The sequence below is a fragment of the Pygocentrus nattereri genome, chromosome 26, assembly GCF_015220715.1.
Source record: "Pygocentrus nattereri isolate fPygNat1 chromosome 26, fPygNat1.pri, whole genome shotgun sequence".
Lineage (NCBI taxonomy): Eukaryota > Metazoa > Chordata > Actinopteri > Characiformes > Serrasalmidae > Pygocentrus > Pygocentrus nattereri.
In genome coordinates this window covers 24,622,065-24,648,223 of record NC_051236.1, presented here as the reverse complement: position 1 = coordinate 24,648,223, position 26,159 = coordinate 24,622,065, and the positions used below count along the sequence as shown (strand labels likewise).

The 26,159-nt window shown below is 42.1% G+C and overlaps 1 protein-coding gene across 7 annotated transcripts in view; it reads right to left on the bottom strand.

Annotated features, from left to right (window-relative positions):
- Nucleotides 1-20,068, bottom strand: part of dnajc6 (DnaJ (Hsp40) homolog, subfamily C, member 6) — a 46,977-nt gene extending 26,909 nt beyond the window's left edge. For 2 of the 7 annotated variants that reach the window (XM_037534825.1, XM_037534824.1), the window contains exon 1: nt 10,548-11,006. In XM_037534825.1, coding sequence (XP_037390722.1) covers nt 10,548-10,746 — 199 coding nt within the window. In that variant the 5' untranslated portion in view covers nt 10,747-11,006. Of the gene's footprint in view, nt 1-10,547; nt 11,008-19,791 lie in introns of those variants that run through there. The other 5 variants (XM_017698173.2, XM_037534827.1, XM_037534828.1 and 2 more) reach the window with 4 other exon arrangements.
- Nucleotides 20,069-26,159: the final 6,091 nt, after the last annotated feature.

Genomic DNA, 26,159 nt, shown 5'->3' with positions numbered 1-26,159 from the left:
ACAATACTACCAATGCTAGGAGGGTGAAGTCTAGCACAGGCTTCCTCCGAGACCTGCGAAACCAGCCACTGCTTCTTTTCTAACTGTCGCTCACACAACGTCACAGGAGGAAAGCGCCAACCGCCAGATCTGTTACGTCAGCTAAGAGACGCCTGCCTGACAAGCACCACGTTGAGTGATGGGGGGAGAAGGGGGGCCACCCACCCACCCATAAAGAGCGAGGCCAATTGTGCTTTCTTCGACTCCCAGCTACGGATGGCTGTAGCATCACCAGGGATCAAACATGTGATCTCCTGATGATAGGGCCAACGCTTAGACGGTTGTGCCACTCGGGAGCGGCCCCCTTTCACCCTGTTCTTCAATGGTCAGGACCCCCACTGGACCACCACAGGGCAGGTATTATTTTGGTGGTGGATCACTCTCAGCCCTGCAGTGACACTGAAATGGTGTCGGCGTGTTAGTGCGTGTTGCAGTGGTATGAATACATCAGACACAGCAGTGCTGCAGGGCTGAGAATGTCCAACCACCCAAATAATTCCTGCTCTGTGAGGGTCCTAACCATTGAAGAACAGGATGATAATAAAGTACGCAGAGAAACAGATGGAGTACAGTCTGTAATTATAGAACTACAAAGTGCTCCTACATGGTAAGTGGAGCTGATAAAACACACAATGAGTGTAGAAACAAGGAGGTGTTCCTAATAAAATGCTTGTTGCGTGTATGTTAAAGCATGAGGGGCTTCGGACCAGGAGCAGCCCTTCTCTTCATACAGTACTGCTATAAATTTGGCTACTTAATAGGGAGGGCAATTTTAACCATTTTTGCTATTTTCATCTCTTGAACTGCATGCCTAAACATAATGGATTGTTTTCTCAGACACAGATTGAGTCTAAGCCTAGACTAAATGTCAATTTTAAGTAGAGAAAAATAAATTAGAATTTTGGATTAGTCAAGAATTAGGCTCAATCCATGACTGCAAAACTAGGGCGTAATATATAAATATCTCATTGTGAACATATTCTATAGATAGATAGACAGAAAGATTTTATTGTCAATTTCTGTAAATTTACCTTATATATGCACAGATAGACTCCATGAAGTGGACTTCATGCACTTTTGCCTGTACCCCTCTTATGCAGTACAACTCCAACCTCTCATGCGTGCGTGCATCGCTAAAGCAGTGGACGTTCTGCTGATAAAGCACTGATAACCTCTGTAAGAAATCATTACATTGCATTATGTGGTTATTTTTAACAACAACCAAACAAACATCAGAGGAGGCCGCTAAACCTAGTTTTTGTGACTGTACAAAAAAAGATTAGTGCAAGGCTTTGTGAAGCAATGAGATTCCCAATTGTTATATGATCTATTTGTGTAATATATAATGCTGGGTACTACAGTCAGATAGATAACATGACAAATAACATTAAATGCTTGTTTTAGGCCAGAATGCTCCTTTAATAAGAGTTGTAACTCTGGACTTAATAGCAATTAGATGGCTTTGGGCATCTAGCACAGCATAGTGAAGCAATAAAGAAGAATACAGAAAAATACGGGTGATAAATGCATGGCAGATCTAGAATAGGGTCACCGCACCAGTTTTATTCACAAGGCCAGTGTGCCAGTCAAGCTGAATGGAACTGAAATGAAATCAGCATCCACAGTTATCCTCTGTAAATATGATTGGTGACCCCTGATCCTGAGCTTTACATTCAGGAGCGAATTAACATTAGAACCACATTTACAGCAAATCATCAAAGGTCCACTCATTTAGGAAATCTGGTGATTTATCTTCCCACAATATACAGCGCATCTCTATAATGTAGCCAGTACAAAATGACACATGCAAAAAATTGAAACCATTGCCTTTTATGTTAGGTGTGGCACAAAGCAGCACAAAGTTTGACCGGGCGTGATGATTGAAAATAACACCTTGACAGGTATAATAATACAAGTTTACTGATATTTGTTAGAAGCAGAGCCCAGACTGCAGTGGATGACATGTCCTCTTTTTCCAGCTTGCACACACACGCACACACACACACACACACACACACACACACACACACACACACACACACACACACACACACACACACATACACACACAGCCTTAACAGCCTCTCACTTTGAAGAGCAGGAGTTATTAGACTCATCAGGCTACACTTCTGCACAATCCTGCATCTGGGAATGCTTCATATACCCACTGGGCGTCTGCTCCAAATATTCATATGGCCATATACTGAAAACACACTACGCTGACAAAAGCCTAAACGAGGCTATAATTGCAGATAAAATTAACTTTCCCCAGATTAGTTTTGCTCTATAAAGGACTGGTAGGTTCATTGGAGAGCAGAATATATTACAATGCAGCAATATATTGCACTAGCATACCTGTGAAATGGTAGCATTTGAAATGGTAGCATATTGCAGCAAAGGAAAAAATGGGCAGAACAAAGATTCCTACTGATATGAAGACTGCTCCTGTCACTTCAAGCGATCTGCTCTAAATCGAAAAATATTACAGAAACACCCATGGGTGCTCCCACAGAGAGTAGCAAATAGCAGTGACATAAATGTCCATGGGAGCTCAGTACAAATTGACCTAGTCATGCTAAGCCTATCAGTGCATTTTTTTGCAACAACTGTTGAGAGGTTGGACAAGCTGTACAGAATGCTGGTAAAATTTTCATTCTACCTAATAAGAAACTGTAGTGTGCAACTGATCAAAATGCCGAAATATATCGCTGTTGTCAGAAGAAAACCTCATATCTCCAAAATAGTAACTTTACAGGAGAAAGAAAAAGCTTGCTTCACTTTTAATGTAAGTCATTGGAACCAGACATCTTTCCAAGTACGGGCGGCACGGTGGCGTCTCACAGCAAGGAGGACCTGGGTTCGATTCCCCGGCCGGGCGACCAGCCGGGTTTCCTCCCACAGTCCAAAGACATGCAGTCAGGCCAATTGGACATGCTAAATTGCCCCTAGGTGTGAGTGTGTGTGTGAGTGACTGTCTGTGTCTGTCAGTCTGCCCTGCGATGGACTGGCGACCTGTCCAGGGTGTATCCTGCCTTCCGCCCGAAGACTGCTGGGATAGGCTCCAGCACCCCCCTGCGACCCAGACGGAGAAGCAGCTTAGAAAATGGATGGATGGATGCGATATTGCGATATTTCTTTTGAACCATTCTTCATGAAATTTACACACAATGTACAGAATAACAGACATTTTCAAATTATGTAAAAAAATGAAAATCGTCAAAAATAGAGATATGAGGTTTTCTTCCAATAGCAGCGATATATAGAGTGTGTTCATTTATTATACCATTTAGAAAAAAAAGATATTTATTATTTAAGACAGTTCACATTGTCACATTACTTAAACACAATTTCCCACTGGATTTTTGCCAACATTCCGACCTTGCAAAAACTGCTCAAAACTGCATTTGTGGGTGGAGCCACTGACCACCAAATCAAATGGCAGTAAGATTTGCTTTGAGTCAAACATGCAAAACTGCCTCTAAATAAATGGAAAACCGTCCTATGGACTGGCCATATGCATTCCTGTGATTAGTTAGAAAGGTGTGGCTGTGACAAATGATTCCTACCAGAGGGTGTATGTACCAAGAGTAGAATCTGGATGTGGTGGTGTGATGGCATGGGCATATTTCAGTTGAATGATAACTCTGACCTTGATGTTGGACTGTGTATTCTACAACCGCAATTCCAATGAAGTTGGGACGTTGTGTAAAACATAAATAAAAAAAGAATACGATGATATTCACTCATTTTAAATTTGATGCCTGCAACACGTTCCAAAGAAGTTGGGACAGGGGCATGTTTACCACTGTGTTACATCACCTTTCCTTTTAACAACACTCAATAAGCGTTTGGGAACTGAAGACACTAATTGTTGAAGCTTTGTAGGTGAATTCTTTCCCATTCCTGCTTGATGTACAACTTCAGTTGCTCAACAGTCTGGGGTCTCCGTTGTATTTTGCGCTTCATAATGCGCCACACATTTTCAATGGGAGACAGGTCTGGACTGCAGGCAGGCCAGTCTAGTACCCGCACTCTTTTACTACGAAGCCACACTGTTGTAACACGTGCAGAATGTGGCTTGGCATTGTCTTGCTGAAATAAGCAGGACGTCCCTGAAAAACACGTTGCTTGGATGGCAGCAGATGTTGCTCCAAAACCTGTATGTACCTTTCAGCATTAATGGTGCCTTCACAGATGTGCAAGTTACCCCTGCCATGGGCACTAACACACCCCCATACCATCAGAGATGCTGGCTTTTGAACTTGACAACAATCTGGACAGTCCTTTTCCTCTTTGGCCCAGAGGACACAAAAGAGGACTGATTTCCAAAAACAATTTGAAATGTGGACTCGTCAGATCCACAGGACACTTTTCCACTTTGCGTCAGTCCATCTCAGATGAGCTAAGGCCCAGAGAAGCCGGCGGCGTTTCTGGGTGGTGTTGATATATGGCTTCGCTTTGCATGGCAGAGCTTTAACTTGCACTTGTAGATGGAGCGACGAACTGAGTTCACTGACAGTGGTTTTCTGAAGTGTTCCTGAGCCCATGTGGTAATATTCGTTACAGAATGATGTCGGTTTTTAATGCAGAGCCGCCTGAGGGATCGATGGTCACGGCCATTCAATGTTGGTTTTCTGCCTTGCCGCTTACTTGCAGAGATTTCTCCAGATTCTCTGAATCTTTTGATGATATTATGGACTATAGATGATGAAATCCCTAAATTCATTGCAATTGCACGTTGAGAAACATTGTTCTTAAACTGTTGGACTATTTGCTCACGCAGTTGTTCACAAAGTGGTGAACCTCGCCCCATCCTTCCTTGCTTGTGAACGACTGAGCCTTTCAGGGATGCTCCCTTTATACCCAATCATGAAACTCACCTGTTTCCAATTAACCTGTTCACCTGTGGAATGTTCCAAACAGGTGTTTTTTTTTAGCATTCCTCAACTTTCCCAGTCTTTTGTAAATATCTTGTCTTTGTAGTGTATTCGATTGAATATAGGTTGCAAAGGATTTGCAAATCATCGTATTCTGTTTTTATTTGTTTTACACAACGTCCCAACTTCATTTGAATTGGGGTTGTTACTCTGTAACAGACAAAGCATGCACTGGACATGAATGGTTTAAGAGGAACAAATTAATTGCCCTGCCTTAAGCCCTGATTAGAACCCAACTAAGCAAATTTGGTACAAATTGGTACATAGAGTCCAAAATGGTTATCTTAAGAGCAGGACTGGGCAATAAAACGATAACGATAATTATTGCGATATAACTTTTCCTCGATAGAGCGATAAAAAGGGTTTGATAAATTTTCGATATTCTCACACTTCCACGTTCCAGTGACAGCCCTACTGGCCTTTTCTAATGCAAGGAAAGCAACACCACTCTGCTGTCCCCCAGGAGAAGGTGCACTTCTGAGTTTTTCGACATGATTAGAGATATGTACTTGGAGATATATACTTTGGCAACGTCTGAAATGTGGAGTTATACATTCACTGTTTGAGTGGAGAGACCAGCGATCTGTTCTCCTGTGACTAAGAGTGAGTGATGTGATCAGTGGTGTAACTGTACTGACCTACAGTGAACTCACCTCTTTCCTAACATCCTAACAAGCTATAGCAGCGTTAAATCACGCCTGTTCTTCACCACTAAAGCACTGTTACAGCACTCAAAAAAATCTGATTTTAGTATTATCTCATTCCCAAGCAATGAAAGTGAAAGAAAGAAGTGGATTCATGTGAGGTAGCGCCCTGATTTAAATGAAAATAAACCGAGGAAGCTGTGAGGCACTGGAAAGTGGAAGAGCGCTATCTTTCCAGGCTAGCTGTTTTTAGCAGCTGGCTAACTTGAAGCAGCGCTCCGTCACTCGCACAACACAGCGAATTGATGATACTGTAGATCAAATAAGACACAAAAGCACCACTTTCAGTTTAAACATACTTAAACGGAGGACTCTGTCTGGAGTTATATACTGTGATTCACTACGATAGTATAGAGAAATCCAGTCGTCTGCTAGCTGTGATGTGCTCTGACATGGCTGTGTTAGGACTGATGGCACTAAGACGGTGATGTATCACTGACGTGCCGAGCCAGCTAGCGTGTGCTGTTCGTACTAAGTTGATGTTGTTGAGAAACTAAACAGTTTAGCACTGCTGTTGGCCACTTGTTTAGCATTTGTAGCGGGATAGCCGAGCACTCGTCACCAGACAGCTAAAAATTATTTTTCTTTCTTAAATTATGGCTATTTTCACAAATTGAGGCTCTGCTTTTCCAGCTGGTAAAAAACAGCTCACCAGACACTTTCTCCCACTCTCCCATGACAGATGTTCCACTGTTTGGTGAGTGCTTGCCTGTTCCAACCATAAAAGATAGTTTAAAACAGATATTAAGGAGCAAAAATTAGCCCTCACGACATTTATCGCAATATGTATCGATATCGAACGGTATGAATTTTGTTTATTGTGATCAAATTTTTGCCCGTATCGCCCAGCTCTACTTTAGAGATTGTTATCCTCATCATGTTGCCAGAAACTTGTAGAGATCCTTCCACAATGCCTTAACAAAGTTGATATACATAATATGATCCAATACAATACACAATATAAAACAATGCACTATATTATGTAATAAAATCTACTACATGTGTTTTAACACTACTGGTACTTCATTAGTGTATCTGGAATATGATCAAGTTTTATGTATTCTATAATTTTGTTCTCTTTGAATGTCGTGAAGCTTCAAATAACAAGACCCAGCACAGCAGTTTAAGGGCCCAGTGAACATGCCTAAATATCCTTAGATTCTAAATCTTTTTGGAAAATGGTTATAATACAAATCTTGTAGTTAGTAACTTGTTAACTTTAAAAACAAACATTACACAAATGGGGAAATTTTTTGAACTGTGGGAGAAAAATAAGAAATAACTCTCAAAACGAAACACTTCTTTACCTGGAGCAGACAGTTTTGCATTAACTGTCTCATGAGTTCTTTTCTGCTGAATGGACATTACTGTTCTGCAGAAACTCTGAGTATACAGTGCTCTCTATCTACTTACTAAGGAAAACAAATACTTCTTTATCCTAAAGTGGCTTAGTCCCATGACCACAATTTCCAGCTTGGCCTCCTCCACAGTGTTTCGGTTGTGTGTATGAATATGTTCCTCTACGGTGCTTTCAAGACAAGAACTTACACAGAAATGATGGAACCTGATTGAAATGGCCTTGTAAACCAATGACCTTTTTAAACTCTAAAGACCTGTCAGAAGGTCCAGACTCTTTATTCATAACCACATATCTAAAATCACTACAGTAACTATAGTTACATTACATTTAATGACATCATTACTTAACTTTAATCACTTGAATGAACTACTTCATAGTACACTGTAAAAACGTCTGCAAATTATACAGTTTTAAATCAGCGTAATGTATAGTCTGATATAGCACACATATAATCACAATTACAACAAATTATAGCAATTGACCTGAAAATCAGTTCAGGTGCCAGATCTTTACTGTGCACATCTACAGGTAAGGTTTACTCACTGGTGTGAACTACCATGGTACAACCAGTACAATAGTGCCTGGTACCCATTAAGTCTGGGCAATGCTGACCCTTATTTGTCAGGGCCATACTTTACAGATCCTCTTACTTCAGCACAATCCATAACATCAATCTACTGATTCACTGACTTACACCTCTTATATACAGACCACCAACACTAAACAAATCTACTTCACGGCATGCTACAGCCACCCATGACCGGGAGTCCAAGAGAGCAAAATTTTCCTTGCTTTCTCTGGGCGAGGAGGGTGGTTCTCCTTCTCCCTGTCATTCAGTGCAATGCTAACCCAAGCAGCTGATGTAACAGAACTGGCACTGAGTGATCTCCACCGAGAGTGTTGAGCTCTTTTACAGCAATTTTAGAAAATTCTGGGCTACTTCATTTTTACAGCACACTGTTAAGAATGCACACCAGCTTCCAAAAGTCATATCAAAGTATAATAACATACCATAATTTAATAAAACAGTAAATTATTGTAAATAGTACTGTTCATTACTGGGAAATTACCACAACTGTTTACAATGCACTCACTAAAGAATTAATATTTGCTGAATAATATCCAGTAAAATTTTAAAAACTGGATAATAAGCCTAGAATGTATGGAGATAAATGGCAAGTGCTCACACCCCAGACTCGAACCATGAGCAGACTGAAGCCTAATTTTGGGCTTCCCTTGATGAAATGCTGATTAATGTTGTAGAAGTGTACTCTATACACCAATGTGACTGAGTCAGCACTTGTGTCTCCTAGCTGACCACACACTGCTGATGCTTTTCACAGTGAGAAAAGAGCAGGGCGGCCTGGCTGTGCCGAAGCAGTGAACTTGGACACAAAGCAGACTTCCTGTCAGAGCCATAAAAGTACAGAAAGGCTCTATTTGGAGTGGGCAGAGACTCAGAGGCCCAGCTGACTTCAAAGTCCAGGACTGCTCTCACACACACACAGAGCCTCTGAACTCCTACTAAAGTCCCTTTTATCCTACGAGGGGTTGTGTGTGATGAGGAAAGGAGAGAGAGGGAGAGAGAGAAAGAGCCCATGAGGGCTGCTCCATATAAGGCCAAGAGAGATCAATAAAGATGAGATACAAAAGCGTCGGTCTCTCACACATTTCCTTGTTAATTCTCCACCCTTTTGTTCTCTCAGCCCAGCAGGTTACAACTGCTCTCTATGGCACTGAGTTTCTGATATTATTATATGATTATTTTTTATTAGATATCGATACTTAGATATTGGCATACATTTGCATTGTGTTAAACTTGCTCCTTTAGAAGTTGAGCAAGTTTTTTCGCTCTCCTGTAAAGTTACTATTTGACATATGACATATTTGACAGCAATGATATGTGTAGATATACGTAGATATGAATAAAAATGGGATATAATTATTACTACACTAAGGCCTAGATGCATATTATACATATATATATATATATATATATATATATATATATATATGTGTGTGTGTGTGTGTGTGTGTGCGCGCATATGTATAATATGTATAAGCCCACATTCTGACACTGTATAAAAGCAAGCCCATGTGTGTGTGTGTCCTGTAACTGGACCCCACTCTACCTCTTTAATTATAGATCACATTCAGACAGACACAAAGCTCCTCTTTTATTCACCCACACACACAGAGCACAGAAAATGTCTAACATTAACTTCCATAAAATTTCAGTTGATTTTGATTATCATTTAAACAGTCAGGGGAGATCCACAGCACAAAAATGCAGCCACAGTGAACAAAGAAGAAAGCTTGCTATCTTCCAGGTTTTGTCATTGTGTGGAAAAATGAGGAAATCTGTAATGACACTGAAATGATGAAACACTGATCAGGACAAGAAAAACGTCCAGTCGACTTCGATTCACCACGGTTGTTCAGACAACATAAAATATGCATTTTTATCAAGTAATCCTAATATAAGACTTTTAGCAAACTCATTACTTAAGGTGACAAATAGTTTTTCATTAACGGTGTGAATAAATCCTGTAGCTTGTGTCCCACGAGTGCCTCAGTATTTGGAACACAGTAAACATACAAAAAAATGTTTTTTTTGAAAGGAGTCGATTCTGTAGCCGTGTGTTTTCAGATGTGTAACAGTGGTGTACAAGCTAAGGCTGCTTAAAAAGGCTGAATTCATTTGTCTCCATAGAGTCGCATGGTCTATTTCACACTTATAACACAAAGACACCTCAGACACCTCCAATCTCACCTCCTCTAACACACACAGACAGACAGACAGACACACACTGCGGAAACAGACAGTGGCAGACACCAGCTGAGGCGAGAGCACCTGACAGCGTGTATTTGAAGAAGAAACGCCCTCTCCCCTCCACACACTACACTCTTTTCAGGCCACTGCAGTACACCAGCCACGCTAGCCCACCCACAAAACACCCAGCAGACCAACTGTCTCTTACACCATCCTCTCTCTACTGGTGTCTGTTTAATTCTTAGCTACCTGCATGCTAATCCAGCAGCACCAGACCCAGACCAAGAACTTCCATCCATGTGTGCTAGCGTGCTGACATTTCACTGCATATGGGAGCTGATCATGACACAGCAACGGCCACAGCACAAAGCATGCTTCTGGGATGGGCTAAAGCGGGATGGGCTGCATTCACTGCTAATGTTCGTGCTCACCTACTACAGAAAGAAGATGAAAGACACACAGCAATGCAAGACATTTTCATGCTGACTCTAACGGCGCTGCCTAGGCGTCATGATTTTCTTTCCCACCCGTATTACGGCTTGGCCCCGCCTCCTACGCTGAGACTGGCTAGTAATTCATTGTCACAGGCAGGTCCGCCTACAGCAGAGTCTTGCCTACTAACCAATCCCAGCGCCGGAGGAGAACCAGGGCCGGCCAACACTAATGCAGGGAGGCGGGGCTTATCCGGAAAACAGGTGGAGCGACAAAAACAATAACGCCGTCTATAGGCTTACCTGAACTGTCCATGGTGCTGAAATCGTCCGGTCGTGTTTTGGCACCGAAACCCGTCGCTGTTAGGCCTCCTGCACCACCTCCTCCTCCTCTGCCTCCTCTTCCTCCCCCGCTGCTGAAGTCTCTGCCGCTATCGACCAGCTGCAAAGATTCGTAGCCATCGTAACCGGGCTTTTTCTTGTAGCCGCCCAGCAGGCTCATGAGCACCAGTTCAGACGGCTGAGGTGAATTCAAGACAGTCTACGCATCTTTACGCTGCCTTTTCAGGGGGTGTGATTCGCCGGTGATCCCCCCGTTACCGCGCTGCGCTAACTGAGGACTGGCGGGTCCTCGCGCTCTAGCGCCTCCACATCACCGTTGACGACAATAGGAGGCCACGGCGCGCCTGATTCGCACCGGGTAACGTGACCGGCAGCGACGCGATGCGAACGACACGAGGGCGTCCTGCCTGTATGTGAGCTAGAATTACACAGCAAAATCCCCAGCGCAGCACCGAGTCTCACCGCTCAACTGAACTGTCATTACCTGCAGTGCTCAATTAGCTCTCGCAGTGCATTAAAGGGAAACTCCACCGTGTTTTCAAAGACCGTGCATCACTACATGGTTGAGACGTAAGCAGATTTATTCAGAGTGGTTTGGTGTTAAACGCCCGGCTCTAGAGAAACTCGCCCAAACACGCTTTGGCTTGTACTTAATCCACTCGTGGTGGAGGGGTACACGCGAGGAGTTGTAAGACAAAATAATCTCCTGGGAAAACTTAATATTTACAAATGTATGAGTATTTCACCATCATCAGCATTATATGTGAAAACACAGAAGACGCGGGGAGGTTCACGGCTGTTTTTGGATAATAAATAATCAGGGCATATTTGTATTGTAAACATTGTGACCCCTGGTTCCTATCACCCCCACTTTAAAGAAACTGGAGTCTGTGCGTTTCTCTGCAACGAACCATTTCATGTCAAGCCACTCTGAACGATGCAGTTTACCCCCCAGGCTCTGATTTATGAGATGATCACCTGCAGCGTTGAATGAACTCTTACAGTGCATTAACACCTGTAAGACTGAGCGTTGAATAACACGCTTTAAACATCAAGCTGAACGTCATTCATTGAACTGAGTAAAGAAAACTTATATATAAGTTATAATTAAGTAAACATGTTAAGTGTGTTGAACAGTTTCCTTCTTCCTAAGTTCATGAAGCTGGTAACCTTTGATATTGTGGAGCAGGTGGAGCTTCCAGCGTTCTTTTTGGTTTTGTTAGTTTCTTAGCTTTCTTTGTTCCATTTTTTTTTATCATTTATCTTAATATAAAGTTTATTTCTGGTAATAAATGTTATTTTCATGCCAAGATTTGGTGCAATTTTTGGATACATTTAACAGATACATGTTATATTAAACCTTGATGAAGGTGTTCTGTGCAAGTTTATCAGGCAAGTCTGAGCTACTAACGTACAGTAAAAGTGTGGTAGTAGGCTTTTAAAGGGCTTCTGATAAGACTAGTCATTCTGAAGCCAGCTGTTCGTCACTTGTCGCAGCAGTAAATTAATTAGCGTTCTTTGATGCCAATATTCATGTTGTGTTCTTTACACAGAAGTTAGCTTAAATGTTCTGAGGAAGTGGTTGTATGTAGATTCATGACATGTATTTTCTGAGGCAATCAGCTGCCACAAAATAGACACTCATGTATTTTTGAGCTATAATTACTTTTAAGGGTTTAATTATATTGAGTGATAGAAATAAAGATGTTGAGCTCCATCAACTGAAAAGGTTTGTTACCTTTCTCAGTATTACATGTCGCTGCTGTCGGAACAAAACCTTGTATCTCCATTTTTCAGTTTTTGACATAATTTGAAAATGCATGTTAGCCTAAATTTCACAATGAATGGACCTAAAGAAACGGCCCAAAATCAATTGGAAAAAGGTCTGGTTCCATGGACTTACACTAAAAGTAAAGTTGTTTTTATCCTTCTCCTGTAAAGTTACCGTTTTGACACAGACAGCAGACATCTGAATTTATGAATTTAAAAAGCATCAAGGGAACAGATTTATTTCTTCAGCTATTTGATGTTCTGACCTATTGAGGTTTACAATTCACCTGTAGTGTTTTTTTTATTTTTATTTTTACCAGATTTTCTTCCCAATTTAGTCGTCTCCAATTCCACCCGCTACTTAGGACTCCCCAGTCACACGATACTACCAATGCTAGGAGGGTGAAGTCTAGCACAGGCTTCCTACGAGATCTGCGAAACCAGCCAACACTTCTTTTCTAACTGCCGCTCACACAACGTCACAGGAGGAAAGCGCCAACCGCCAGATCTGTTACGTCAGCTAACAGATGTCTGCACTGACTAGCATAGCATTGAGTGATGGGGGAGGAGGGCCATCCTACCCACCCAGAAAGAGCAAGGCCAATTGTGCACTCTTGGACTCCTGGCTACGGACGGCTGTAGCATCACCAGGGATCGATCTCATGATCTCCTGATGACAGGGCCAACGCTTAGACAGTTGCGCCACTCGGGAGCCTCACCTGTAGTGTTAAATGAACTCTTGCGGTTCAACTTTTAAAGTATGTTAACACAGTGTGGAATGAACATTCATGCATCTATCTAACACAATGAAAGCAATTTAAAGCAATGGTTCAGGCGAGAGGCACTCAGTTGTACACAATGCTCAACTTCAGGCTACATAATTCCATTTCTTGTTAGCCGTGTAGCTCCAGTGCAATGCTAAATAAGCAAACTTGGGACTCTAAATTTGTGTTGGCTGATCGACAGTGTTAGTGAAAGGGGGCGGGGACTGTGCAAATTTGATTTCTGTCCGAATCATCGCTTTAACTCCAGCTGGATAGTGAACACTTTTCGTTCAGCACTGGGGATTCACATGAGTTCATTCAACACAAGCACAATGATACATTTCCGGTGCAAAAGATATCACTAAATTCATATCAATAACACGAATAAAAAAAAAGGCCATAAATCGATCTATCTAAAAGCTGTTTATGACCTGATTTTGTTTCCATGGAGACAGACACAAACAAGTGAACGAGGGGGTGACCCTTTAATCAACCTTGACAAGCTATTTAGTGCTTTGACAGTGGGGGCTCTCCAATCCAAGACTATTTCTCTGAGAATGATTTAGCTCCAAGTCAGCTACTTGGTGTTAAATGCTTCCGTTTTTGGCCACACTCTTTGGCAACCGTGGGGCGGCATGCTTTCACACAAGAGCGACAGAGCCTGGGAAACTGAGAGAGGAGAGACTGGGAACTCAGCGTGTAGGAAGTGTCACATAGAGAAAGTCTCCGGTTTCTGTTTTCCATTAATTACCAACTTACTGCTGCTTCTGACTCTGTGTCTCATTGTCACCATTACAAGATGAGCAATAAAACGACACAGGTTCAGCAGTTTGTGGAAATGTAACTCTAAATGTTATAAGTGTTCTTTTTCTACAGGAGATGCAGAATCTGAAAAGGCCTGGGTCATGGGTTAATGAAACACCACAGCGAGGTGGCTGTTTAACACAGATCTTGTGATTTTTATAGGATCTTTAACTTATAAACGTCTCATAACCTTCTGCAAAGTCATGATTGGATGATACAGCTCATCCTACTGAGCAAAGTCCTGAAATGCTCTGTAATCACCTTAGACTTTGGGCTACTGGAAGGTAACATGCCAGTGCATCTGAATAAACAAGGAGATTTTTTTCCACATCAATTTTTGTGCATTTTCTTCTTGCAATATAAAAAGAGCCTCTTTTCAGTGAGTTCTTACAACAGCAGCAGCAACCTACAGAATGAATGTCTATGACAGCTGAGCTAGAAATAGATTTATCATTTTAACGCTATTACAATGGCAATAACCCTGGCATTGAAATATTTCTGCTTTGTTTCCTTTAACATCTCGGGCTTATTACATAGTAAGGCTTATTTTTCAGTACCTGCAGGGACTTCAATGCAAACTGGCAGAGCAATTCTTAGGTTTTAGATGCATGTATTAAAAACTTGGGCCTGTACTGTACGCCCTGGCCATTTAAGGGGTTAAACATATGTCCTGCATGAGGTGCAATTCAGAGCCAGAATCTGAAGCAATATGAATGGCAAACTTAGGCTGTAACCAGAGTTTAAGCCTTATAGTATACACTGATGAGCCAAAACATTATGAGCACCTGCCTAATAAACTGATGGTCCTCTGTGTACCACCAAAACAGCTCTGACCTGTGAAGGCATGGACTCTACATAATGTTCTCCCCACAGTGCATCCTGGTGCCATCATTTCTCCAGGTGAACGGCGCACATGTATCCACCCATAATTCCTTTTTTGTGACAGCAGCTCTTTTGTCTGTTTGGACCACATAGGGTAATATTAATAAACACCCTGTCATTGGTTCATCCCTAAATTCCTTGCAATTGCACGTTGAGAAATGTTGTTCTTAAACTGTTGGACTATTTGCTCACGCAGTTGTTCACAAAGTGGTGAACCTCACCCCATCCTTGCTTGTGAATGACTGAGCCTTTCAGGGATGCCCCCTTTATACCCAATCATGAAACTCACCTGTTTCCAATTAACCTGTTCACCTGTGGAATGTTCCAAACAGGTGTTTTTTGAGCATTCCTCAACTTTGGAATTGGGGTTGTATATAATAATATATCCCAGACCTTGATATGCACGTCAACATTATTTGCTTTATCTGATAGGGGTCATAATGTTTCGGCTCATGGATGTACAGCATGCAAAGGTTTGAACACTCTCGGCCAAATTACATGTTTTGATTTGAGTTTTGTATTTAATTTTTTTTCCCAATATGTTAAATTTAGCAAATAAACCATAATTGCATATTAAAAGGCACAGAAGTCTGTTCTCTGCACAGACTGTGATAATTTACTCTGACTTCAATCAACAAAACATGGCATTTCACCAGGGGTGCCCGAACTTCTGCATATGACTGAAAATTCATTAAATGGTTAATCCATTCTCCTCTTGCTGCTGTTAAACAAACCTAATCCTTTCAGCTTTTAAGGTGCAAAATCTCCAGCTGATTTGAGAGTTGAATTAACACCTGCAGTGTTTATATAAGTCCAGCTAGACGCTGTTCTAAGCATGGACACACACACACACACACACACACACACACACACACACACACACACACAATAATACACACAGACATTAATTATAAAAAAGTTAGGACAGTATGAGAAATGCTAATAAAAACAGAAAGGAGTGATTACCAAATACTGATTGACCTGAAAAACAGAGTATTTGCTGTTTTACCTTATGAACTTTATGTATTTGATTTTTTTGGATAACATATACTCATTCCAAATTTGATTCTTGCAAGAAAGTTGGCACAGGAGCATGTTTACCACTGTGTTATATCTCCTTTCCTCTTAACAGCACTTAATAATCATTTGGGCACTAAAAACAACAATTGATCCGGTTTTGAAAGCAGATTTTTTGGTCACTCTTCTGTCATACAAGTCTTCAGCTGTGCAACCATACAGGACCTTCATTGTAGTCATTTGCACTTTATAATGTACCACATGTTTTTAATGGGAGACAGGCCTTGCACCCAGTCTCTGATTACGCAGCCACACTGTTGTAACACATGCAGAATGTGGCTTGGTGATGTCATACAGAAATATGCATGGACGTCTCCTGTTTAAAAGACACTGTTTAAAAGGCAGCGTCTTGCTCCAAAATGTATATGCCATCACAGTTACCCATGCCACATGCCTGAGCTGACTTCTGAGCTGAGTCTTTTGATGATATTATCCACTGTAGAGGTTGGAATACCTAAAATCCTTGCAATCGCTTATTAAAGAACATTGTATTTACACCGTTGGGTTATTTGTTGACACATTTTTGGCAAAGTCTCAAGCCTCGACCATCCTTGGTCGTAGCGGACAAAGCATTTCTCGGATTCTTGTTTTATACCCAAGCACTGCCTGTTGTTTTCTGAGCATTTCACAATGTTCCTAGTCTTAAATTCCCAACATTTCTGGAACATGTTGCAGACAACAATTTCAGAGTCTCTATGTACACAAAACAATACATTTAATAAGGTAAAACAATTCAAATCTTGACTTGGGGTTGTTTCATTTAAATACAGGTCAAAGTGGATTTACAAATCACGGCTTTCTGTTTTCATTTACATTTAATATACTTTTCCAACTATTTTGGACCTGACATTTGTAAATTTGTACAAATACACCCATCTCTCTGTTCTGAGGGTCTCTCATTCTCATTCTTTCAAGAAAACCACCGTCAGTGATCAAAACTAGGCATGTTGGTGCATCCTTAGAGTGGGTGGGAAGAGGGGAGGGATATTCGCTACAGACACATTCACATTTCCAATGACTTGGCTTTTTTTTTATAGGGTTTATGATTTTGTGTCAGGCATTTAAAAAGTTCTATGTGAGAACTTTATCTGAGTCAAATCAGTCTGCCCAGCACATCATTAGAGCTCTGAGATTTCTTTAACACCTATCAAAAATTGAACTGAATCCTGGCCTTAGAATCAAACAACATATCAAACCAGAGTGTTAACTCAACACTGTAGCTAGATGGTTTAGTCCAGTGTAGAGGAACTGAGGGCCATAGTCTAACACAGCCCGTTTGCCCTGTTGTAACACTCGGCCATGATCTGCTGAGCTGATAGGAGGTGTTTAAGGAGGAAAATCTGCTGAGCTGAATCAGGAGTGTTTGAGGAGGGAAATCTGCTGAGCTGAATCAGGAGTGTTTGAGGAGGGAAATCTGCTGAGCTGAATCAGGAGTGTTTAAGGAGGGAAATCTGCTGAGCTGAATCAGGAGTGTCTGAGGAGGGAAATCTGCTGAGCTGAATCAGGAGTGTTTGAGGAGGGAAATCTGCTGAGCTGAATCAGGAGTGTTTGAGGAGGGAAATCTGCTGAGCTGAATCAGGAGTGTTTGAGGAGGGAAATCTGCTGAGCTGAATCAGGAGTGTTTGAGGAGGGAAATCTGCTGAGCTGAATCAGGAGTGTTTGAGGAGGGAAATCTGCTGAGCTGAATCAGGAGTGTTTGAGGAGGGAAATCTGCTGAGCTGAATCAGGAGTGTCTGAGGAGGGAAATCTGCTGAGCTGAATCAGGAGTGTTTGAGGAGGGAAATCTGCTGAGCTGAATCAGGAGTGTCTGAGGAGGAAAATCTGCTGAGCTGAATCAGGAGTGTTTGAGGAGGGAAATCTGCTGACACTCCAGGAGTTCTCCACTCTTAGTTTAATCCATTCTCAACTCATGGTTGCTGTTGCTGCACTAGCCTAATCTGTCAGGTTAAACACCAGTGTTAGCGATAGGTGCGGCTCAGAGTAGCTGGCTTCTCAAATGGGCCTGGGTGTCTGAACACAGAGAGTACTCATAGTTAAATCTCTGAATACACCGCCGCGGCCATTCTGCACAGCCAGCCTCGGCCAGGGTGGAAGTGACGTCAGCTCCATGGAAACAGAGCGGTCTCTGTTGTCTTTTTGTTGACTTGTAGACAACAAACTACCTTTAACCTAAAGCGGTGTTATGTATTCGACTTCTCATGTACCGATCCAGATGAGAAGCCTACAATATGTAAATATATATGTAGTTAAGTGATACTTTTTTGATCCCACAACCGGGGAAATTTCACCTCCGCATTTAACCCATCCGTGAAGTGAAACACCACATACACACTAGTGAACACACACACTAGGGGGCAGTGAGCACACACTTGCCTGGAGCAGTGGGCAGCCCTATCCACAGCGCCCGGGGAGCAGTTGGGGGTTAGGTGTCTTGCTCAAGGACCTTCCGGTCACAGGGGCAGATCCATAACCTCCAGCCCACGACTGCCCCATATGTATATATGTAAATATAATCACAGTGGGTAAACACGACAAACAAGACTGCAATTTTTTCGCAATGCCCAAAAGGTTTGATCTTTTAAAATGACTTTGCTTCACTGATAAACACGTTGGTTAATAACAGTTCAAATGAACGGTTTTAAAGCGATTAGAAATCATGATATTATGAACGCCTCGAGTCGTTTTTTCTTTCCTTTTTCGCTTCGCTAATTTTGCATCACTTGTGTGTTCATTTATTACAGGGTGTATTCCTGACAGATACTCGTTTTGTCTTTGTTAGGTGCCACATTTTATTCTTTAAAGTGGCTGCAATAAAAAGCTCTGTATCCAGGGCAACACGCACTTCCGCTAAGATGGCAGGGTTCGGGATTTCCCCGGCGCTTGTTATAACGCGTTGTCGGTCTCGCTGCGAGCTTTACTGGCATTACACGTAAAAGCTACTGGACCGGCGTTCCGCGCTGTGTTACGGCTGACCGTGCTGAGAGAAAGTGGGCTTTAGTCGCGGAGAGCGGAGACCCCTCACAGCTGCTAACCGGCCAAACCCGACAGCGGGTGACGTCAGCGACCCGCCGCGACGCTTCCGCTTTCTTTTCCGCTCGCTCCAGTTTGTGGAGGAAAACATCAGAAGTCATTTTGTCCCGTAAACACGCAGGAACTGCTGCCGCTGTGTCCGGCGCCCCCACTTAGCCCTGCTGTTACGGTGATGTCGTCGAAATGTAGCCTTAAATACCAGAGCAAAAGCAGCCGTTAATGATCGCCAGTCTGACTCATAACACCCCCCCCCCACACCCAGCACCACCACCCCCCCGCCCCCCGCTTTATTATAAGACACAAATAAGAGTGGATCCCACCACAGAGGACAGCTAGGCTAACTACCCCCACTGAATCCAAACACAGCTCAACAGAGACGCGGCACGAAGCTGAAATGTCCTTTTACTTCAGCTTCCTACCCGAATTTCCCGTTCCACCTTAAACGGTGCAGCAGCTGCGTTCATCCTTACAGGCGCCCGAATGGAACTGCTGCAGCATTTAAGGTGGAACGGGAAATTCGAAAAAGAAGCCAACTTCAGCCGCGTTACCGCAGCTTTCACTGACGGTCTGTCCTCCATATGAGCCCCAAAGCCTCGGAGCACAGAGCGGCCGTGTTACCGCAGCTTTCACTGACGGTCTGTCCTCCATATGAGCCCCAAACCCTCGGAGCACAGAGCGGAATACACGCCTCAGCAGGCTGCGCTCACCGTGTCGGCGCGAGATGCACTGCAGCCTCAGCGATAACAGTGATCAAGGTAACCGGCACGACTTGTTGTGTAATCGCTTAGTCTCAGTCGCAAACGCAAGACGGACGTGCACGAAAGACCCGCCGATTCTCAAGGGTTCGGAGTAAGAGCAGATTTGTTAGCGCATCCTACCTTCCAGCGCGCTCATCCTCCGCGGCTCCTCGGCGAACTGCAGAAGCGCTGACCTTTGCTTTGTCATTCGCTGCCTGTCAAAGGTCAGATCACTCACTGCTTCCCCATGGAGTCGCGCTGCGGGGCTAAGGAGAGCTCGGGAGATGCTGGGCGAAGGACGGAGGCTGAGCTGCATCAGCGGGTCAGCAGGCAGCTTTTCATCACGCACAGCATCAGCTGCAGCTCTCATCCGCCAGAGCCTCGATGATGAGCGCCTCCACTGATGTCACAGCTCCGCTCGGCTCCGCTCGGCTCAGGCTTAGCAATGAGAGCGGCACATTCAAAAACAGCAGAGAAAAATTATTTATTACATAAATATCTTATTTACTGTATCTAATAAATCATTTTCTCTGCTGTTTTTGAATGTATATATATATATATATATATATATATATATATATATATATATATACACACACACACATATTACATACACTATATTGCCAAAAGTATTCGCTCCTCTGCCTTCACACGCATGTGAAATTGAGTGAAATCCCATTCTTAATCCATAGGGTTTAATATGATGTCGGCCCACCCTTTGCAGCTATAACAGCTGCAAAACAAGGCTTTCCACAATGTTTAGGAGTGCGTTTATGAGAATTTTTGACCATTCTTCCAGACCCATATTTGTGAGGTCAGACACTGATGTTGGACAAGAAAGCCTGGCTCACAGTCTCCGCTCTAATCCCAAAAGGGGTTCTATCGGGTTGGAGGTCAGGACTCTGAGCAGACCAGTCAATTTCTTCTACACCAAACTCGCTCATCCATGTCTTTATGGACCTTGCTTTGTGCACTGGTGCGCAGTCATGTTCGAACAGGAAGGGGTCGTCCCCAAACTGTACTCACAAAGTTGGGAGCGTGAAAATTGTCCAAAATCTCTTGGTTTGCTGAAGCATTAAGAGTTCCTTTCACTGGACCTAAAGGGCCGAGCCCAACTCCTGAAAAACAACCCCACACCATAATCCCCCCTCCACCAAACTTTACACTTGGCACAATGCAGTCAGACAAGTACCGTTCTCCTGGCAACCAGCAAACCCAGACTCATCTATCAGATTGCCAGACAGAGACGCGTGATTAGTCACTCCAGACAACACATCTCCAGTGCTCTAGAGTCCAGTGGTGGTGCTTTGCTCCACTGCATTAAACGCTTTGCATTGCACTTGGTGATGTAAGGCTTGGATGCAGCTGCTCCGCCATTAAAACCCATTCCATGAAGCTCTCTACGTTGTTCTTGAGCTAATCTGATGGCCATATGAAGTTTGGAGGTCTGTAGTGATTTACTCTGCAGAAAGTCAGTGACCTCTGCGCACTATGCCCCGCAGCATCCGCTGACCCCGCTCTGTCATTTTACATGGGGTACCACTTGGTGGCTGAGTTGCTGTCGTTCCCAATCACTTCCACTTTGTTATAATCCCACTGACAGTTGACTGTGGAATATTTAGTAGTGAGGAAATTTCACGACTGGACTTGTTGCACAGGTGGCGTCCGATCACGGTACCACGCTGGAATTCACTGAGCTCCTGAGAGCGACCCATTCTTTCACTAATGTCTGTAGAAGCAGTCTGGATGCCTAGGTGCTTGGTTTTATACACCTGTGACCATGGAAGTGATTAGAACACCTGAATTAAATTATTTGGATGGGTGACTGAATACTTTTGGAAATATAGTGTATATATTGCTGTTGTTGGAAGAATCTCCATCTTTGATGTTTTTCAGATTTTAACATTATTTGAAAATACCTACTGTCCTTTACATTGTTTATATATTTCATGATGACTGGACCAAAAGAAATGGCCCAAAATTACTTGGAAAAAAGTCTGGTTCCATTGACTTACAATAAAAGTAAAGCAGGTTTTTTCCTTCTCCTGTAAAGTTACCATTTTGGAGATACAAGGTTTTCTCAATTTTTGTCGATTTTCATAATTTGAAAAGGCATGTTGGCCTATATATAGTGTGTAAATTTAATGAAGAATGGACCAAAATAAATGGGCAAAGATTACTTGGAAAAAAGTCTGGTTCCATTGACTTACATTGAAAGTAATGTATGTTTTGTCCTTCTCCTGTAAAGTTACCAATATATATATGTATAAAATGTGTGTGTGTGTGTGTATACATATATAGTGCTGCTGTCATAACAAAACCTTGTATCTCCAAATTGTTAACTTACAGTAGAAGGACAAAACATACATTACTTTCAATGTAATGAGAGAGAGCGAGAGAGAGAGAGAGAGAGAGAGAGAGAGAGAGAGAGAGAGAGAGAGACTATATATACAGTGGGTTGCAAAAGTATTCAGCCCCCTTGAACTTTTCAACCTTTTGCCACATTTCAGGCTTCAAACATAAAGATATGAAATTGACATTTTTTGTGAAGAGTCAACAACAAGTGGGACACAATCGTGAAGTGGAATGAAATTTGTTGGATATTTTAAACTTTTTTTAGAAATAAAAAACTGAAAAGTGGGGCGTGCAATATTATTCAGCCCCCTTGCTTTAATACTTTGTAGCGCCACCTTTTGCTGTGATTACAGCTGCAAGTGGCTTGGGGTACGTCTCTGTCAGTCTTGCACATCGAGAGACTGAAATTTTTGCCCATTCTTCCTTGCAAAACAGCTCGAGCTCAGTGAAGTTGGATGGAGAGCGTTTGTGAACAGCAGTTTTCAGCTCTTTCCACAGATTCTCGATTGGATTCAGGTCTGGACTTTGACTTGGCCATTCTAACACCTGGATACGTTTATTTGTGAACCATTCCATTGTAGATGTTGCTTTATGTTTTGGATCATTGTCTTGTTGGAAGATAAATCTCCGTCCCAGTCTCAGGTCTTTTGCAGACTCCAACAGGTTTTCTTCCAGAATGGTCCTGTATTTGGCTCCATCCATCTTCCCATCAATATTAACCATCTTCCCTGTCCCTGCTGAAGAAAAGCAGGCCCAAACCATGATGCTGCCACCACCATGTTTGACAGTGGGGATGGTGTGTTCAGGGTGATGAGCTGTATTGCTTTTACGCCAAACATAAGTTCGATTTTGGTTTCATCTGACCAGAGCACCTTCTTCCACATGTATGGTGTGTCTCCCAGGTGGCTTGTGGCAAACATTAAATGAGACTTTTTATGGATATCTTTGAGAAATGGCTTTTTCTTGCCACTCTTCCATAAAGCCCAGATTTGTGCAGTGTACCACTGATCGTTGTCCTATGGACAAAGTCTCCCACCTCAGCTGTAGATCTCTGCAGTTCATCCAGAGTGATCATGGGCCTCTTGGCTGCATCTATGATCAGTCTTCTCCTTGTTTGAGCTGAAAGTTTAGAGGGACGGCCGGGTCTTGGTAGATTTGCAGTGGTCTGATGCTCCTTCCATTTCAATATGATCGCTTGCACAGTGCTCCTTGAGATGTTTAAAGCTTGGGAAATCTTTTTCTATCCAAATCCGGCTTTAAACCTCTCCACAACAGTATCTCGGACCTGCCTGGTGTGTTCCTTGGTCTTCATGATGCTCTCTGCGCTTTAAACAGAACTCTGAGACTATCACAGAGCAGGTGCATTTATACGGAGACTTGATTACACACAGGTGGATTCTATTTATCATCATCAGTCATTTAGGTCAACATTGGATCATTCAGAGATCCTCACTGAACTTCTGGAGTGAGTTTGCTGCACTGAAAGTAAAGGGGCCGAATAATATTGCACGCCCCACTTTTCAGTTTTTTATTTCTAAAAAAAGTTTAAAATATCCAATAAATTTCGTTCCACTTCACAATTGTGTCCCACTTGTTGTTGATTCTTCACAAAAAATTACAATTTCATATCTTTATGTTTGAAGCCTGAAATGTGGCAAAAGGTTGAAAAGTTCAAGGGGGCTGAATACTTTTGCAACCCACTGTATATACACACACTCACTAATAATATAATTAATATAGTATCTATTGACACAGACACATACACATGAATACATAAATTAAGCACAAATTAGCCTCACCAACTTGACACGATGTGCAGTTTTTAGTGTACCCTCTTTTTACTTTCATTACAGCTTCCATACTTTGGAGACTTGCTTTCAGTTTTTAAAGAAAATCTTCAGGGATATTTTCCTGCACCTCCAAAGTTCAGTCAAAGTTCAGTCAGTTTTTCACATTTCCTGCTTCTCAAAATCTCAAACACGTTCAGTGATGTTGAGTTCTGGACTCTTGGGTGGTCCGTCCATTGTTCTGAGATCACCAACAGCTTCTTTGTTTAATCTTTTAAATTGTGTTTAATCTGCAAATTTCCTTTTCTCAGCAAGGGCTTCTTGGCAGCTGCACACCCTTTAGACTCTCTGTGTCTTCTCACAGTGGAAAGATGAACAGACACTCCTGTGGAGTTTTTCAGATCTGAAGCAGGAGTGCAGCTCGATGCCATAAAGACGAAAGCTGTAAGTCCTGTTTATCTGAGGGTGACAGTTTTGTTGGTCTACCAGGTCTTGCACAGCTGTTAGCAGGTCCATTTTCTCTTAATCTCCTAAGAATGTTTTGAACTCTAGTTTTGGAAATTCCTGTTTTTTTCACTTATTTTCTTTGGACTTTGCCTTTCCTTATGAAAATGGATTATCTTATATCTAATTGCCTCAGAAATATCTCCTGAAAAATAAACAACTTGTACCTTTATAGCAGTTTTGACTTTTTAATTAAGTAAATGAGGGGTGGGCTTTGCCTGAGGGTCCTACATAGAACTACAGAGAAATGGCCACATCTTCACCGTTATAAACAAAGGTTTTGTGCAGGTATATCTTGCATTGATCAAGGTACAAACAATGTTCATGTACGCTCAAAGGTACAACAGGTTGTAAGGTCTACCTGTGCAGCAGTTTTTATCAGGTCTATGTTTTTATCAGAAGTATGTTTTTGTAACCTAATGTTTCAAAACAGAACAAAACATAAATAAAAAGCCTGGAGACAAGACGGGGTGTGTGGAGTCAATGCAACTTAGAAAATATCATTTCAATGGATTGTAGTACAGGTACTGAGATGTTTCCTTGAGGGTACCACCCCAGTGACAAGAGGAGTACTGCTTCAGTGACAGTTTCATACCTTTATTTCTGAGAGGGAGATTGGAGCTGTGTATGAAAACATTTCAAATATACACACACACTAATCAAATGAGTCCACTTATAGACAAGATGGTTCTTTAAGGGATCCTTTGTAAAGAAAATGGTTCTATTGTTGTAAGCTTGACATTGTAACAATAGCAGAACCCTTTTTGGTGCTATGCAGAGCCCTTTTCAAAAAGGTTCTATGTGGAACCATATGTGTAGCATATTCTCCATCAATCTGAAGAACCCTTCATGATGGAAAGAACCCTTAAATCATGCAAAGGGTTCTTTGAGTATTAATAGTTCTGTATAGAACCATTTTTCTAAAGAACCATTGAAGAACCATCTTTTTAGGAGTGTTAAACTGTTATAAAATAGCTTCACACCTAAAATCATGTGTCTTCGTAATTAGAACAATGATTAAAATGTTAAAGAGAGGAAATCAGTGTGTTTTCTCGTCTCATAGAGAGGATGATGATAAAGAGGCAAAACTGTCTCAAAGGATCATAGATGGACATTTGCAAAAATTGGTTGTATCCTGGAGTCACCGCGTCTTTGAAACTACATTAAGATGCCACCTCTGGAAGACCAGGCTATTCGCAAGACTTGCCAGAAGAAGCCTCTTCTGTTGTCAGACCATAAAAATGAGTGCCTGGAGTTCACTAAGCATCACTAGAATATTGATTGGAACTGGGTCCTAAGGTCAAGTGACACACAAACAGAGCTTTTTGGCAATAAATGTCAGAGATGGGCTTAAAAGTTTTTTAGAAAAATAATTTATCTGTATCAATTTTATTTTCTCACTGAAAGGTTACATTCCTCTAAAATTTTAAGTTCAAGCTGATAAAGCACCACAGCTGCCAGACTTGGTCATTTATTTACTGAGAAAACTAATCTAATGTTACATATCTGTGAGTGGAATGCCTGTGAACATTTAGGATTAGCAGATAACTTTAAGGTGAAATTAGTGTTTTCAGTCAATGGGATGGCAATGAGGTGTCAGTGACTACCCTGTTTAATTTAAAGAACAGGGATCTGTCATAGTCTGATCTTCACAACACCTGTTTGTGGAAGAGTATAATGGATCGAACAAAGGAGATTTCTGAGGACTTCAGAAAAAGAGTTGTTGATGCTCATCAGGCTAGAAAAGGTGATAAAACCATCTTTAAAGAGTTTGGACTCCACCAGTTCACAGTCAGACAGATTGTGCACAAATGGAGGAAATTCAAGACCACTGTTCAGTCCCTCAGGAGTGGTTGACCAACA